The following is a 19,508-nucleotide window of genomic DNA, read 5'->3' as shown; positions in this document are numbered from 1 at the left end:
AGTATGCAGAACAAAGGAGGACATGGTGCTTGAAACTAAACTGTTTCCTTATCCTAGATTTTCCTGGTTATCTATATACTTCAGACCGTTATTGAATACAAAACATTTCTAGCTGCTATTATCAAAATGAACTCTCATATTGCAACACTGTATGCTGAGCTACCCCCCTCCCCAACACACACACACACAAACACATATACCAGTTATGAAACATACAGTACTGGATCTGTCTGTCATAAATTCTTTCCCATAAACCACCCATTTTCTCCAAGCTATCCCATAATTCTGCAATCAACTACATTAGTAGTGTTACTTAACTGACGATCGATTGTTTCTTTAAAACTTTGCCCAAAAGACTGTACTGTACTACATGTAGCTTTATATATACTGAATATCTATGCCAGCATCAGTCCTATAAGCTAGAAGCACTTAAAGCTATTGGATGATTACAGGCTATCTGAACCTTCTCAGAACTACTGGGTTTCCTCACTCTTTCCAAAAACCTGTAAGCACAGAATTTTAATGGTTCTGAACAAAAAAATCATGGCTTAGAAAGTAATAATATGATCTCTGTCAAGAAGACAGAAGTATAACCGAATATAAAAAAAGAAAACCTTGTAAAAGAAATATGCAAAGGCAACATCATTTTAAACGCTAAACTAACCAAATACTTTAATTGATACTTAATGGAAAAATTTTCAAGTTAGAAAAAGCTGGGAGTTCTAATTTCTGTTTAGCTCATACATTTGTCTGCATCACTACCTTCTTTTCATTTATCACTGAATGTAGAATTCAATATATAAAGTGCAACAGATAAAGGCTAAAAGCAGGGCTTTGCTTTTTTTGAGTTAAGCCTATGCTGTTTTTCTGCAAAGTTATAGATTGCTGCACTCAAAATCATTGTGTAATCTCTTCTACCAAAATACTTTTTACATCCCAGAAATATTAAATGTATTATGTTCCATCTTGCCTATGCAGAATCTCTGCATAGTTGTTATCTACAGCTGTTATTAGTGAGTATGTATTTGGTAAAAATGCTGTTTATAAACCTCTCAACTGTCGTGAATTTCCTGGAAAATATTAAATGTCTACTTGAAAATGCAGGGTACTGTGAAATTCCTAGTGGCCCTTTTAAATCACAGTTAGCTTCATAGCATCAGCCATGCTGGTGGGTCAGCAGCATTCCTGACATCGGACATAACCACGTTCACGATGGGCGATGAGGAGCAGTTATGCCCACAGAGGAAGAGCTCAGGGCTGCTTTCTTTTAAAAAGTAATATTAAAAAACAGCTATATTAAAGTAGGCAAGCTGAAAGTTGGATGCATTGTAGCGTTGCCAGCAGGCAGAATTATTTTTGGTGATGACAGAGGATGAACACAAGATCAGGATGGGAATTCTTCAAATGGTAAACAAGAGTTTGTTGCATACCCTGCTGGTCCTGGCTGGGAAAATGTGTAAGCTTTCTTGCTTACATGATGAGCAAAGATGCAACCTTCAGCACTACCCTACAAGCAGATTGTTAAAAGTCATTTGACAGCAACAATGAATTCTAGCGTTTATAGGAAAAACGCTTGCAGCCAGGTCTAGAACTTTCCCTTAACGTTATTCAGTAGTGATATGCTACAGGGTATTTCATGGTGTGAGTACTAAAAAGCAAAATAGTTTCAAAACAAAGAGAGTGAGAAAGAGAAGCTCTGAAATCATTTATGTGGCTACAGGGTATAGTACAGTCCATTGTTGGTCATAAATATTTTTGTTAATCTTGGTTCCATGATTTTTAAAATGCATGTCCTATTAAAACAAGTCTTTGAATCTAGGCAGAGCAGGGTTGGGTGCTTTTATATTGTTCAGCCTATGTCACTGTTCTTAGATGATGCTGATTTTATAGCTTCTGTCCATCTTCATCTTTGAAAGCTAGTCTTGATTTTTGCAGTTGTATTCTTGTAGAAAAAAAAAAAACTCAAAAAGTTTTGACGTCTTTGCAGACATAATAATGTTGAAGGGATTTAATACTGCATCTGAAATATACAAATATAAAAAATAAAATAAACTTCCATTTCGATTAAGGGAACTTCATATCTTAAAAACAAGTAAAAGCCACCCAGCCCACTTTACTAATGCATGCTATTCTACCCTGCATCTAAATGAAAAAAAAAAAACTTCCCATAACACTATGCTATTCAGACAAATTTATGCTAAATGGGGTCAGGTTTTGAGTAGTGCATCATAAAAGAAAATTTGTTTTCTTTCATGATGAAGAGAAAGGTTGGAATAACTCAAACACAAGATACACAGTTTGATTTTCACCTTTGAGAAATTAACTAGCTTAAAACAGCCCAGAAGAGCGGCTAGCCTAATATCTACTTATAAACCTTATGTACTGGGTGTCTATGTTGTGTATTAGTTATATAACGATTGGTCGATATGTTTTGGTTGCTATTTTATGTGTTGACCAAGATAATAATAATAAGATAATAATAACACTTCGACCAGTCATTATATAATCATCATGTGTGTGTGTGTGTGTGTGTGTGTGTGTGTGTGTGTGTGTGTGTGTGTGTGTGTGTGTGTGTGTGTGTGTGTGTGTGTGTGTGTGTGTGTGTGTGTGTGTATGTATGTGTGCGTGTGCGCATGGGTCTACTTCATAACACTGAAATTTCATAACACTGAATTTCATAACACTGAGACCAAAACATCTAACTCCCAAAACATTGAAAATTCAGAACACTGAAAGTGTGCTTCATAACATTGAAAACTACAATGCATATGTAAATAACATCCTCTTTACCTACACCACCACCTAACTACGAAACAAACCCACTTTCTACTATGTTTCTGCAGGGGGTACCCCCCTGCACCCCCATAGCCCACCACACCCCCCTAAATTAAATACACCAACTCCAAGATCACACTACAGTGGAAAGAAAAAGTTAATTTCCTAACCTCAGTGCGAGTTTAGAAAAATTTACTTTTTCCCACTGTGGTGCAACCTTGAGTTGGTATATTTAATTTACAGGGGTGTGGGGGTGCAGGGGGGCTTGTCCCATTGCAGAAACATAGTAGAAAGTGCGTTTGTTAGGTGTTGTTGTAGGTGGAGGGGATCTTATATACTTGTGCAATGTAGCTTTCAACATTATGAAGCACACTCTCAATGTTCTGAGTTTTCAATGTTTTGGGTTTTCAGTGTTTTGAATTTTTGATGTTATGGTCTCAGTGTTATGAAATTTCAATGTTATGAAGCAGATCCGTGTACATATATATATATATATATATATATATATATATATATATTATATATATATGTGTGTGTGTGTGTGTGTGTATACACACACACACACTATATATATATATATATATATATATATACATATACATTCATCTGTCAGTGTGTGTGTGTGTGTGTATATGTATATATATATATATATATATATATATATATATATATATACACACACACACACGTGTATATATATATATATATATATATATATATATATATAAATGAGTGTACATACATATGTGTATGTGAATGCATCTTTAGTCAGAAACTTTTTGTTGAATGCTGGCTAAGCAGATATAAGTATCAAAAAATTAAGAAATACATTAAAAATAGCATAAACTAAGAACAGTAAAAGCCCCAATTCAGATTACATAGACTATGCATTTGTAATATTTATTCAACTGAGACATGGCCAACGTTACAGAACCAGCATGTACCAAAATAAATAAAAAAACAAGGAAGTGCAATTCTGATTTTTATGACCAGGAAATATAAACTGACAACCTGACTTAAGATTTTAGTAATATTAGTTATAACATTGCTAACATATTATGTCAAATAGTCAGTGCACCTTTTCCAAAATGAGTAAACTTGATTTCTCCTGGTTCATTTGCCCAAATGTTATTTTCTACACAGACTTTTTACACTCATGGGAAACCAGATCTAAAATTAACCCAGCTTAGTCAACAAGGAGTTTCTAATAACATTTCAAGGTATAAATGCAAAAGGAAGTATATGATGACTAAAGCAACACAAAATACTGTTTGTCAACAGACTGCTAACTGTCTTAAACAGTACAATGTCCTACCAGGAACCAAACACGGTTTTGTACCAAGGAATGGTACTGAAACAGCCTTCATGATTCTTACAGAAACCACATTAATAAATGTCATGTTACCACTCAGCAGCACTCAATACAAACTTATTCAAAGCATTTAGTGCATGTATTACATGGTCCCTTACTACTATCAAGAAAACCTGAATAAATTTTTAATTCTTTCACTCAATCAAGCCTCACAGGCTACCTCAGTAACTTAAGTCAAGTATCTGCAGAGCAAAACAGGTGATCCAATACCAAAACTGACACAAACGAACTGCAAACGGTTACATTCTTACTCCTTTATCATTCACCGTATTTACTAATCATATGAAATAGTGTTCTGAAGATGTCAGTAATATTTAATACAGTGACTACATAATAATATACTTCTTCTTTCAGCTGTTCCCATTAGAGGTCACCACAGTGGATCATCTCTTTCCATTTCTTCCTGTCCTCTGCATCTTGCTCTGTCACACCAACCACCTGCATGTCCTCTCTCACCACATCCATAAACTTTATCTTAGGCATTCCTCTTTTGCTCTTATGTGGCAGCTCCATCCTTAGCATCCTTTTTCCAATATGACAAGCAAGCCTTCTCAGCACATGTCCAAACCAATGTAATCTCGCCTCACTGGCTTTGTCTCCAAACTATCCAATCTGAGCTGACCCTTTAATATACTGATTCCTAATCCTGTCCATCCTCGTCACACCCATTGCAAATCTTAACATCTTTAACTCTGCCACCTCCAGCTCTGATTCCTGCCTTTTTGTCAATCTCACCGTCTCCCACCCATATAATATAGCTGGTCTCACTACCTTCTTGCAGGCCTTACCTTTCACTCTTATTGGTACCCGTCTGTCACAAATCACTCCTGACACTCTTCTCCACCCACTCCACCCTGTTGTACTCTCTTCTTCACCTCTCTTCCACATTCACCATTACTCTGAACTGTTGATCCCAAGTGTTTAAATTCATCCACCTTCGCCAGTTCTACTCCCTGCATCCTCACCATTCCTCTATCCTCCCTCTCATTCACACACATATAGTCTGTCTTAGTCCTGCTGACCTTCATTCCCCTCCTCTCTAGAGTATATCTCCACCTCTCCAGGGTCTCCTTAACCTGTTCCCTACTCTCACTACAGATCACAATGTCATTGGCCAACATCATAGTCCACGGGGACTCCTGTCTGATCTCGTCTGTCAACCTGTCCATCACCATTGCAAATAAGAAAGGGTCCAGAGCGGATCCATGATGTAATCCTACCTCCACATTAAATGCATACGTCACTCCTACTGCAGACCTCACCACTGTCACAGTACCCTCATACATATCCTGTACCACCCTTACATGCTTTTCTGTCACTCCCAACTTCCTCATACAATACCACAACTCCTCTTTAGGCACCCTGTCATATGCTTTCTCTAAGTCCACAAAGACACAATGCAACTCCTTCTGACCTTCTCTGTACTTTTCCATAAACATCCTCAGAGCAAATATCGCATCTGTAGTGCTGCTTCCCAGCATGAAACCATACTGCTTCTCATTAATCATCACCTTCCTTCTTAACTTAGCTTCCACTACTCTTTCCCATAATTTCATGCTGTGACTGATCAGTTTTATCCCTCAGTAGTTACTATAGCTCTGTACATCACCCTTATTCTTAAAAATCAGTACCAAGACACTACATCTCCACTCCTCAGGGATCCTCTCACTTTCCAAGATTTCATTAAACAATCTGGTTAAAAACTCCTACACTCGTGTGCCAAAAAATAAACACCCATTTAATAAAAGCCAAAAATAAATGATTTAATCTCTGGCTACAGGACAGTTAATCATTGCTTAAGGAACATAAGGCCCAAGTTATGTGGTCTGAAAGAAATAGCTTACCTTTAGGCTATTGCTCATTCCTAAAAGCCTTCTAAAGGGCAGCACATTGCTTTCTGTTTATATCTACTCATAAAAGACTAAACAGGAGTATACAATGACCAAAGGTTGGCATTTGGCAAACATATATGCTTAAGCTCTAAGTATATTGCAAACTATTTGCTATAAGAAGCATAAAGCAATGCCAACACCCAAGAGTAAAACAACAATAAGATAATCTGCCTACTTCATAAAATTTTTATGAACCAGTAGTTGTAGTCAACACAGCTCCCTATAAAACAGGAAAACTGAAAAACCAAACAGCAAAATAGATTTGTCAGCAATCCTACACTTTCACTGTCAAGCCTTTCAATTTATTAATTAGTCATGTTAAGTAAAACTATGACCTATAAACAGATGAAATGACCTTTAACTTACTACATCATCATCATCATGCATACTTCCACCTAGCATTACTCTTATCCTGACAAATGCCATCCAAACAACCTAAGACTTCCAACGCTTCTTAAAGTTTCCACAACAAATTCCAGAAGGTAGTCTCAAGCTACGTTCTACCATTTAATTAAAATGAAGTCACTTCACAAAGGATCTAAAAGAGCCTTCACTAAAAATCATCATCTCATGCACATATGACACTATCATTTAAGGTTAAAAGAAATGGTCCCATGAGCACATATTTAACAGCACCAGGTTCCTACACTAATATTTCACTGAATCTGAGGGAAGTTATCAGTTGTTCTACTTCAGCACATGGCACATCCTTTTTACCTGCTCCTAAACATTGAAGTCCCCCATCAGTTCTCTACTAGCATACACTCTGGACTTGATTTCCTAACAAATCTCCGTTTAGTGCTTTATGTATAGAATATGCAGTACCCCTTCCACCTTCCCACCCTCTATGACTAGATACAAACTCATCTAGTAACTATCACTTTACTACATGCTCATTCTACACAATAAGCATGACCACTAAATATCTGAGCATTACCTAGAGAATTTCTTTCTGTACAATTATACCCTCCACCCCATGTCTCTACTATCTACCCCTTAACTGCTTCTAATCTAGTACCACCGTACTAGCCCTGCCCTACTGTCACACACTGTCAGAACGCATGCCTTCACCCTACCTATTACTGCAGTCATCATAATACTGCAAACTGCTAACTATTGTTTGTATAACAACATAATAGGCACTTTACCAGCTACTGTTACTGTTGGTAATGCTTTAATATGCACTACCATACTAAACTGTGTTCAACCTGGCACTATTTTGACTTGTATAGTACCTGTTTTATTTTACCATTTAAACTGTCCTAGATTCTTTTTCCCCCTGGATCTCCTCCGTAAATGAGCTTTTGCCCAGTAGTAGAGAGACAGGACATCAAAGTGAAATAAATAATAACTACATATGTGTATAAATAAATAACTCTGTTAGCCCAACATCCCATTGGATCTGAATATTATGACAGGGGACAGATTAGAAATAACTACAGAGCACTAAACAGCTAGAAATATATATGTTTTCATTTTATGTCTAATTTGGTATAATTATTTAAACTGCAGTTGTTTTTTGTAGTATTTAAAAAAACTGCAAAATTATTGTTCTCAAAATGTTTTGTAATACATTGGAGCTTTCCCCCTTGGGCCTCTACAGAAAATGGGCTCCTACCCCGTCGGACTTTTCTGGTAATCAAATGCCTATAAATAAGTAAATAAGTATTCAACACCTCCCCTGTTAGCTGGGAAGAAAGAATTTTAGCTTACTTTGACTTATCCCAGTTTTCTTGTGTGGCATATTTCTTAAAAGTTCTTAAATAAAATTCAGTGTCATCTTCTTTGCGAGCTACTGCACTCCTCCAAACTCACTGATAGTTTTGACACACAGCACTTGTCTTTCAGAAATTCTAGTATCAGAGTGGGAGAATTTCTCTGATGTCCTGGCCAAATTTCCCCAAAATAAACACCACCTCAGGTCTTCCCTGAAAATAAGGCTCAGGCTAGTAAGACCACTCAGGTCAATAAAAGCAAATACATACATGCACATACATTCATGTATGCATGTAGCTCTAGTAAAGGTGTACCATACTGCCGTACAATAACTACATTTGTGTAACTGTAACTGCAGTATCATAGAGCCACTTGCGCAACTGGACATACAAAAAAATAGTACCTCAAAGGCAACATCACAATGAATATATTTCCACATTTATAATACCACAGTGGTCAATTATTATGACAATTACTAAATCACAGTCCTCCACATTAACACCTTCTGTTTCAACAAAACAAAAACAAGAAAAAGAAAACCAACGTCACAAGGGCTACAAGTTGTTTCTGCACAACAATCACTTAAAGGGAGCAGTTAGTTTTTGGTGGTGAACATAAAATATGCATTTACATACTTTCCCTACTTTTTATAGATTTAAATAATGGAAACATGAATAACAGTAGTGCAGACAACTTTTTGTGTGTTACTGACATCTTTGTGGAGCTTGAATAAAACATTTTGTAATATAGACATTCACAAATGCCACCCCCCCCCCTTCTGAACACAAAAACACAATGTCAAGCACTTGAGTTTTGTGAAAACTCAAGTATTCCCCCTATAGTTATGGCCCCAGAGTTGATATATAATTTTGGCAGGTTTCATAGGTGTTCAGTGCCCATCATGGTGGCTGGGAGGGCTTGCACCTCTTAGCATAAAACATTGCTTTGCAGAGGTTGTCGCTTTGTGGTCCAGTGATCAAAGAAATGTACATTCAAGAACAAATCATTACATAATATGTTTAATGTCAATCAAGATGCTTGAGAAAGACTCTGATATTTGGATATGTGATCAGTCTTAATGGGGTGTTGACTGAGACTTCATTCCAGTAAAAGGCATATCTCTTGACATGCATGTACACATATATATAAACACACACACTCATATATACAGCGACAATACAGGACATGACAACTTACTGAAAGTCATCATACTAAATGCAAAATCTAGAAATATCAACATTCTTGAACTAAAAATACCTAATAATAGCATACATGCACCAGTACAAAGCCAGTCAACAAACAATATCACTCCTATGTTAGTAAAAACTCAGAAACTATCACTAAAATGGATACTGCAGGGGCAAGGACAAGTCCAAATCTGTGCGCGAAGGGGAGTGGGTATTTTCATTTCAAGATTTTTAACATTTCAGCATTTTGACATTTCAACATTATTTACAGTATTATGCCTTTTATTATATTGCTTTTCAGTAAACTAACACTTACCCGTGCATATATGTATACATACGTGTGTGTGTTTGTGTATGTATGTGTGTGTGTGTGTGTATATATATATATATATATATATATATATATATATATATATATATATTTATTTATTTTTTATATAATTATATTTTGCATTTATTTTGCATGTCTGTTATATATTTCATGATATACCAGGCTGGCTCATTATTTAACTGCTGAATATTACATTCTACATTTGGTGCATAGTACTTTAAATAACAATTGGTCTGTACTTAACAACGGTAACAAAGTTTAAAGATTTATTTGGTAATAGTCCAATGTTTGTTTATAAAAAGAAAAATAACTTAAAGCAACATATTTATTCACTTGTCATGATATTCTTAAATCAAAAGAGTACAATACCCTGTTATAACTAAATTTCTGTGGTGTTAATTGCCAGGATACAATTTTTGTACATCCATTCACTAATAGAAAATGCTTTTTTAGCAGTTTTACAACATGTAAAAGTGAAAATGTTGTTTATCTTTCTACCAGTGTGAAATGCAAATGTTTCTATGCTGGAAAAACCATTAGAAAATTAAAGGAAAGAATATGTAAACACCACACTGATATAAGAAGACAAGTAAATAGTAATGTATTATTTAAAACACTGAAGAAAAGGTGAATACTCATATGTTTAAAAATCACATGTGAAACAACCTTTGGTTTTGCTTAAAAAAGTGTTTGCATGCATAAAGATGAATGCAAACACTTTTTTATGCAAAAAACAAAGCTCATTTCACTCCATTTTACAAATTAAATTACCTTAAAAATTGTTTCCATATGGGGAAGTGTAAACTTACACAGCCATATTTATGGCATTAATATTAGTGGGCTAGAAGGAAGTGGTTACGTCACTTAGGGTACCAGCACTAATAATGCCTGCTTAGGATGTGTAAGTAATTGTGTATTGAGTTATATAATTGCCAAATTGTTAAATTAACAGTTTGGCAAAAAAATTAATGGGTAGCTTTTTGTCAAACTGTTAATGTAATAGTTGGGAAATTACATAATTTAGAATTACTTGCCAGTGCTAATCCACCATAATTAGTGTGGAACCCAAAACAAAGTAACCTCCTCCTTCCCACCCAGTAATATTAATGCCATAAGCACAGCTGTGTAAGGTTAGACTTCTGCATTTGGAAGCAATTTTTAAAGCAATTTTATTTGTAAAGTAGAGTGAAACAACCTCTGCCTTTTATATAAAAAAGTGTTTGCATGCATAAAGATGCATGCAGACATGTTTTTATGCAAAAACCACTCTAAATTGGCCCTAGGCGTGTGAGTGCCTTCTGTGGAAGGTTGGACGCTGGGCTGGCAACTCGACACTGTAAAACTTCACTGCCAATCATGAGCGGACAGGTGATCTGCTGTGGCGACCCCTAATCGGGAAAAGCCAAAAGAAGAAGAAGAAGAATATCCAAAGTCCAACTAAACAAAGTTAGCAGAAGTTGAAATACACTAGGAACAACTACAGTAACCTAAAGTAAATCTGCATGTATTAGTGGGTACATTGGGAAAGGGATGAGAAACAACATAACATTTTAAACTGTAACCAAAAACCATAGTAAAAGATCTATAACTCAGCAACTTGTCTGGTAAACGAAGAGGAACACATTAAGTAGAGAAAGACTGAGTAGTGTGTTTAAATTTGGGCTTACTGGAAAAAAAACAGAATGTGAAAAACAGGTTTGATATATGAAAGTGCAATGCACCGCCAGAGATTATACTTTGTCCTTGAGGAATTTTGACTAAAACACATATCAAAAATAAAAAATAAAAATAAGCTTACAACTGTGCCCTGATATAACGGTGCCATAAAAGTATACCCGCTAATTGCTCAACTTGACGTGAAAGGCAATGTTTTAATCATAAAAAAATGGTTCTGGCTAAGCTTTTTAAATAACTAAGACACTCAAAATATACTGTCATATTAAAACTGTTACGGAAAAGCTATAGTAAACTGAAACAGGGCCATCTTTTTTGTCATTTTTGCTCTAAACAAAAGTTCAGGAGAAGTGTGGTTCACACATGCTAGGAATGTCTACTACCTAGTGCACATGCACCAGTCATGGGCATCTCCAAGGTACATCATGGACACCTAGCTGCAAACTAAAAAAAAAACAGCCTTTTGGGGCAAGAAGAGAGACCAAAGTAAAATGAATGTACACAAAAGTAGACTATTTAAAAGCAATCTACAAACCTACCTTTTACCAATGTAAATGGGACAAAAGAAAAATTACGTAAGTAAATAATGGTTTTAAGAGGTGTGTGAATACTAATGGCTAGTTTAACATATGTAGCATATGCAGAACTCCAAGCACTCCTCTCAGCAAATTAATACTTCCTAACAAACTGGAAAACAAACCTAGCAGTTTGCTAACATGGACATATGATAATGACATAAAAGAAATACTTCTATAAATGAAACAGTAGCATCGGGAATATAAAGCTAAGACCAATTAAAACTGTTAAGCAGCATATTGAACACAGTGATGGAAGCACATCACTAAGAATTCCAATAACTTTAGTAGCAGCATAGCATAATAAGCAGTATCTAGGCTGCATCCATCAAACAGCTTAGAAAGTAGAAGCCTGAATTGAGCAGGCAATGGTTACACATACATTTTCAGTCAGGTTTTTGATGGAAAAAAACTTTTTAAAACAACATTTTTTCTTTACAATTAATTATTTTATAGTTGCAATTATTCTATTTAAAGATTGACTTAGTAGGAAATGACATCTAAAAATGAATGTTCATTTCAATCAAGAATTGGCAAAAAAGAGAAAAAGTATATTCTTGCTGATTTATATTCCATACAATTATCTGCAGAAAGCCTCAGCTAACAGTTTTGCAAAGTAAAGTTGTGTTCATTCTCTGCAGTTTTGGGTATTTAACTGTATCATGAAAGTTTAATCACTTCAGGAAATTAGTCTATGAAAATTAGAAATAAACTTTATACAGAGTGTTCTGTTTTCCCTTTCTATTGCCAAGGGTTATTTTGCCTTTGACCCACATATTTAAGAAGAATCCTTTTTATGTTACTCTAAGTTGCCCAACTCTGTTCAGCAGCTGTAACACTGTGGTCATGTTTTTCTTGCATCTGGCTCCAAACATGTCATCCATTATGTTCACAACATTAACTGAGCCTCCAATTACTTGTATAACTGCTCTCTGAAATGTTACTAATGGAAATGAGATATGACACAGAAGTCTCAAGAATCTGAATCTTCCAAATGATGTAGTAAAAGTACACAACTTGGAGTTATTTTTTTTTTATCCCAGCTTAATTTGTCAAAATCTCTGGTATGCATATAACAAAGGAAACTACTTACAATTTGGCACAGTTGAAGTTACTTCCTCAGCTGTAATAGCCAGACAATGCCCTCTTTAAACATAATTTAATCACATCTCACAGATCAATAACATTTAAATCTGTCTTGCCTCACATGGCTGTATTATCTACCACTCTTTAGACTTTGTTTATTAATGACATCTAAGCTTTTCACATACTTGAACTTTTTGCTAATTTCTACTCTTTTGAAAACTACTGGAACTGATGATGTACTACTTTGTACCACTGGACTAACATCTGTATTCATTTCAATTGGAAAATTTTCTGGTCAATTATTCCAAGTGTGTAAAGAATCTGGATAATCATGTCAGATATCATTGTTATAGTACTATATGATGTGCAAGATAGTTCTTCAATGTGTGACTGTCAACTGTGTGACAGTTCTTGAACATATCAAGTCTGTGACAGCATACTGTAAACATGTTTCAGTATGTACAAATTTTCACAAGCCAAATTACCAAAAACTTTAGATGTTTCATTAGGTGAGTCACCTTCCTAAACCAATAACATGATATATAATTTTGTTTCCATTTTTATATTCCTATATCAGTAGTTTTTGAGCCAATAACTTTACATAATGTCCTGAATAAGTCATTAATTTGCACATTGCTTCACCTTCAGTACCTTTCAGCCCCAATGATTTAAAATAATAAAGTGATAAAATTTTACACTCGGCACCTGTGTCTAGTTTAAATTTAACACTTTACTAATTCTAAGTGTATCTTGGATGATGTTTGATTCACTGATTTGTTATTACCTGACTTCACAAAATCAACTTCTTCCATTTTCAATAGTGCCCACAAACAGCCTGGCCAGCATACAACATGAAAATATTTGTAAGCACTTGTATTTTTTCTGTACATTTTCTTTCTAAAATTCTTCTTTCTATTAAAGCTTCTACAAAAAATAATAACTAAATGCTGTCCTTTAGCTACAGCTGATACAGCAGACATAAATTTCAAGTATACCATATTTCCAGGGCAATGCATGACTTTCTCACTATTGCTACTATTGTGCATTTTGACTTTAGGCTTTGTTTTTATTTTACTAATTGCTCATATTTTATCTTATCCATATTCATTGCATTGGTTAATTATTTTAAAAGTATACTTATAATTTCACTCACTTTGTGCATGCTCATATTTTGGGTAAGGTTATGTGTGGTTCTCTTAGAAGTCTTCCCATTATCGGATTATTTCTTACATTCCTGCCTTATCAGTGAATTACACACCTCACCAAATTCATATTCTTTACCTCTATTCTTCAGTACATTATAATAAACATTTATAGTTTTCATTAACCTTGATTTATTATAAAGTGCAAATGATGAATAAATGGGAGATTTTTAATGAAGCTTACAGTCCCAGATTTTCCATTTTCTACCTTATTGTTGAGTTTTTGTTTTAATTTCTTGAAAGGTAGATATATTAAATACTGTTGAAGCTTCTTTCCCAGCAACATGCGGAAATGTGGCACACTATGCCTTTCAACCTTCTTGGCTACTCCGCTTGAAGCAAAGGGCAAACTGATGTTTTGCATGCATAGATTCCAATCCCATGGTAAGCTACCTTGAAATCAAAGGATTCCTGGTGGCTGTGCATGGAATGAAATATTCTGAAGGCTTCTCAAGAGTTATACAAGTGAAAAATGTGAGGGTTAAAATTGCTTTGAAAATATTATATCAAAGAGCAAATTACATTTCTGCGATATAGGAAGATTAATGATTCAGTAAAGAATTAATTTGTTCAGATAGATTCAGGTCTTAAGACCATTTTAATATTCTATAAATTAGTAAAAAAATTAAAAAGCAGTTAACTTACTTTAAAATTATAAAGTACTGCAAGCTAGAAGCCTATACAACACAAAACTGTCTAAAAAGAATTGTAATCTCTAATTTTATTTATTTTTGTATAACTGAACAGATTATAAGTGGACATTTGTGTTGTTTTCATTTGTTAACAAAAAGTAAATTACTGAAAAAAGAAGAATATAGAATAGCAATGCAACTACAAAAATTGTTACTTATACAATGAGCAGTATTACACTTACACAGACTTACAGACATATTTTAATGACCAAGAAAAATGCAAAAGAAGCATTTACATCTGTGCCCTTTTCAATAATGGAAAATATAGCAGATGAATATTTAACAACTATTTTTTCTTGTGGAAGTATTTGCAAACATTCAACAGTTTGCAGTGTTGTCTCTTATACCTAATTGTAACATATAAGCAAGAGATAAACAAGACATCAAAAAGCATACTTTTGTTCACTGTGTACGTTTCACTACAGCACACTGAATATATGGGAGGTTGGTGCATGATACATGAAATATTTGAACTGTAAGGTTTAAGGAATGAAACTCATGGCCAGCAGTGAAGCCACAAGTCATAGGCTAAGTTCCCTGATCCTTCAGTACAAAATATTGCATCAAACAAACCAAAATCCATAATGTATCTCATTTGTTTCAGTTTTAATTATTGCTTCGTATTTATTTCAATGGGCTGTGATAACTGCATGACTTGAGTATTTAAAAGAGTTTTTAAAATAGTCTATATAAGATTTTATGAATGGTATTTCCCATGGGTAGTTTTTAATTGTTGTTCTGATACAAATTTTAATATATTTTTTAATAATGAGAGTATTTTTGTATTATTTAATTAGCATAGTGAGGGTTAAATTTGTTTTATACATAGACATCTTTTTAGTTTGTTACATCCCAACTGGTACTGCTTTTCAGATTCAGATTTGTTTCATCAATAATGCTATCTTCCAAATGGCTAGTTGTTGTTTGTGTTGTATTTTTATTTTATTTTTTATTCTTTTTTTTCATTTTAATATTAATAAATTGTGTTTCTAGAAGTTTGATTTAGGTAGGTTGTGTTGATTTGAGGAACTGTGTCTGTGTACATTGTATGCACTGTTTTTGAAGTTTCTTTTTTTCCTCTTTTTGTTTAAATAGGGAAGATTTTTCCTAATTAATGATATGGACAAAGTAGCAATAAAGTAATGTTGGCAGAGAGGAACTACCTCATAATGTGAACAGGACGACGATTGAGAAATTATATCTATGCTTCAGGTAGATACATTTTAGCATATCTTTTATCAGTGTCCATAGTTACAATAAAATAAACATATTCACAAGCATTAAGCATTACAAATACAACTCCAGGTACATGCAAAATATAAAATATTACACATAAGATGTATTTTCTGATTGTTTAATTCAGCCTATCGCAGGATGATCTCTACCACACAACTGAAGTGTGTGTGTGTGTGTGTGTGTGTGTGTGTGTGTGTGTGTGTGTGTGTGTGTGTGTGTGTCACCAAATAAATTATACACATAGATGTAGCACAAACAAATCACGACCCCATGTACACAACACTGTGATGGAAATGTTTTTGCAATCCAGCTTAATCACAGAGACTAATATTTGTGATTCGCAACTGTATTCACTACATGTTCTTGATTTTATTTTTTTGAAGCTTCAGGTTACAAGCTAGGTGCTAAGAAATTACTTGCAAAGAGATCTCATCAAGAAATAAATCAAATGAAACAAATTTACACTGAAAAATCAGACTTTTGACACAGAGAAAATACACACCAGACAGACAGCTTTGTCTGTAGTAGAATCAGTACAATGGACAATTATACAGATGCTACCCATTTACTAAATAGATGAAAAAGAACATCTGGACTTTTCTGTATCAGAACTAGCACAACAGATAATTTTACATGTATTACTCACTTATTAAGTAGATGAGGAAACACAGGTAGTCATCCCTCAAAATAAATGATACTACTATCCAAAGCAAAATATACTGTATGCTGTTTTACTGTTTGTATAACATGGAATGCAATATAGAGATACTGTATTCCATTAGTGATTTTCCCTACAAATGTTATGACAGCACAAAACATATATCACTTTTAAAAAACATACACAAAACTATTGCAACATGAAATCAATGACTTTTTTTTCTAGTTTCCACATGGTACATTACAATGAAAAGCATTATTAACACATTTAACTATCCAGTAACAAGCTAACATTAAAACAATACATAATTCATTAACTGAACATTTAACAATGAATATGGTAGAGCCAGTTCAACAAAATTAAAAAAAGCGAAAATGCAACTGCCCATTTCAGAAAAATCATTTAAGTTGCAATATTCATCCTTTTACCAGGCGTTATTCAGAGGGACTAAAATGCACCCCCAACATAGATTTTATAAAACCCACCTGAATATTACAATATTGTTAATTGTTCAAAATGCAAATAACTAAGCTTGCTTAGTGTGAGTACATGCAATAAATAATTTGCAGATGATGCAAAAGCATTACATATAAAATTAAATAACTGGAACTTGTGTACATGCCACACAGTAGACATAAAAGTTAATCAGTTGTAATAGCAAATTAGGAAACAGTAAAAAAATATTTGTTTCAGCCACACAAATGAATGCAAGAAAAATCCCTCAAAAATGCCTAATTTTGACACGATACTTTGAGCACAAATGGCTATCATTAAATTTGACATTATCAGTAACACTCATACCTGCCCCTAGTTAAAACACAGCCCAGATGTTTACCTGGAAATGTCAAACTCCTCTCAGTCAAATGTTTTTCAAACAGAACATACTTTGAAAACTATTCTGCACAGAAATCAAGGTCAAAAGGTTTATAGTTTTCATTTCATCCACTATCAGAAATTTGTCTACTCAGTCACCCAGCACTTAATGAATTTAGTTTTAGAACATATATTCGAGAAGATAAAAACAAGTCATCTAATGCTTTGTTTAATTAATCGACATGGGACTATATCACCGTTACTGCATGACGTTGCTAAACTCTTCTCCCTCTTGTGTGTGCCTCCTTTGATGTTCAGCCAGCAAACGTCTAAACACAAACGGGTCTCTTAATAAAACACAATCACTAAAATTCTAAAGTATGCATTATGACTTGCCTTTTCACGCTTTGTAAAAGGCTACAATTAATGGAGTACACTTTACATTCTCAAATCCCAATTACCAATAGTGAGTGACATACTTATGAAGCTACCATACCACCACCCCCCATAAAAAGGAAGCAACATGTGAAGGGTCTTACATACGCTCTTCTAAAACTATGTACACTGACGGGTAATTTGCTGTTTCTTAAAGGCAACAACATATTATTCTGTCTGAAGAATGGAATGTAATCAGTGTTACTGTTGCAGAGATTAAAACAAATTGTCAAACCAAACGGGAAAAGGATAACAAACTTATTACCAGCATCGCTTTATTTATTAGGGCAACGCACTTTTTGGTTTCTTTAATAAAGGATCACTGGTGGTTCACTTACAATTCACTCCTTGCAGATCAACTGCAAATCAAAGATGCGCTGATGCCAAATAAATAAACAAAAAATAATAATGCATGCAGACATTTTGTATAACGCAAAGCAGTGTTGTGTAGAAACGTATAAGCAAGCAAGTTCCAGCATTGCCGTCCTATTTAGACATAACAGAAATGCACAAATCACAATAGTGCTGATACACCAATCTTGGAAACCGTCCTCGCAATCCGATTTATGTGTACGAAGATAATTTATGTCCAAAAGCGCTAATCAAAGCATCAGTTCTCCTTAGAGCCCGATTCTGTCTGTATTCAACATTATATGAGAAATATAAACACCGCAAGCAATCGAGCATACCAAATTATTACCTTACTCCGGTGCAACTAAACAGTCACCTGCGCAGGATGTTGACATTCCAACGCAAGTAATTTATGAGACACTAAAACAGCGCTTTTATGGACAGCGGACTAAACCGGGAGAAATAAAAAACAAAACAAAGAACACATAGAACACTTGCTGTGTGGGGGGGTTCGTTTCTCCCTTACCTGTCAAGGGTGCTTCTGGAGAGCTTCCTCTGCTCGGCTCCGCCATCTTCCTGCCCGAGTGTGGCTAATCTGCACAGGCGCGACGTCACCACCACCAGCAGCAGAGGTAAGCTGTAAATCTGCACACACAGTGATAACCGAGGACACCGGCTTATGTTGGTCTGGGTGAGCCTGTGCCCAGGCCTCTAAGTGGAGCGATAAGAAGGCGTGGGTAAGAAATGACTGTGGTGCTGACACCTTCCAGACGAAGTGCCGCAGGCTATATGGACTGGTTCGGGCTCTCCTGTTTCTCAGACATTTCTGGGAATGGGGCGGGTAACCGACTTCTAATAAGGTACTACTGGGCAGCAAATGTCAAGATACTAAAATAAATCTGTCTGGGAAGCTTTAACGCGTCGTGGAGAAAGGTAGTTGTACAATACTACATGTTAAACCTGCGGTTTTAAAGCGCTGATAGAAATACGAATTATTTGCTGAATGCTTGCTACCTGAATCCCTGACCTCTGCGGATTTACTTTAATGTAGCATAACCTGTTACTAAACAGGAATAATACGTTTTGGAAAGAGTGTCTAAGGAGCACAACTTCTTCTGACTTCTGTGTTTCCAGTTTAATCAATGACTTGATACGTGGCATTTATTTAGTCATCACACAGGTACAGGCGCTTCACCAGGAAATGCCTACAAACTGAGGTAGCAGACTTTTGCTTCACAGTGACATACTTGTTTGTTCACAAGTGAAAGGGCAAAGTGATTACAAAGTAAAACGTCTGGGAGTGCAGTCTTGTGAAAAGATCACGCTGACTTGTGTAAAGTGGCACTGCACATTTCCCAAGCTGTCTAGGTACAGGTCCGTCCTCAGTTTTGCACCTCACAGACTCTGAATTTCAGTCATTCAGTTTGCGTGAATGGCATTAATGTTGCTTATGTTTTCACCTGTGTAAATGTCAAAAGTCCTGTCAGCCTTTTAATTTGGGTAAACAACACTC

The 19,508-nt window shown here is 35.1% G+C and overlaps 1 protein-coding gene across 9 annotated transcripts in view; it reads right to left on the bottom strand.

Moving 5' to 3' along the window:
• The window catches only part of MAP7D2 (MAP7 domain containing 2), a 1,271,501-nt gene extending 1,252,289 nt beyond the window's left edge, over positions 1-19,212 (bottom strand). For 2 of the 9 annotated variants that reach the window (XM_044072255.1, XM_044072256.1), the window contains exon 1: positions 18,522-19,212. In XM_044072255.1, the coding sequence (XP_043928190.1) occupies positions 18,522-18,567 (46 nt within the window). In that variant the 5' untranslated portion in view covers positions 18,568-19,212. The remainder of the gene's footprint in view (positions 1-18,521) is intronic. The other 7 variants (XM_044072259.1, XM_044072260.1, XM_044072253.1 and 4 more) reach the window with 6 other exon arrangements.
• Between the last annotated feature and the right edge of the window lie 296 nt (positions 19,213-19,508).

Source organism: Protopterus annectens, chromosome 5.part0 (assembly GCF_019279795.1).
Source record: "Protopterus annectens isolate FY-2018-M chromosome 5.part0, PAN1.0, whole genome shotgun sequence".
In the NCBI taxonomy this organism is placed as follows: Eukaryota; Metazoa; Chordata; order Ceratodontiformes; family Protopteridae; genus Protopterus; species Protopterus annectens.
This window is presented reverse-complemented; position numbering and strand designations above follow the sequence as displayed.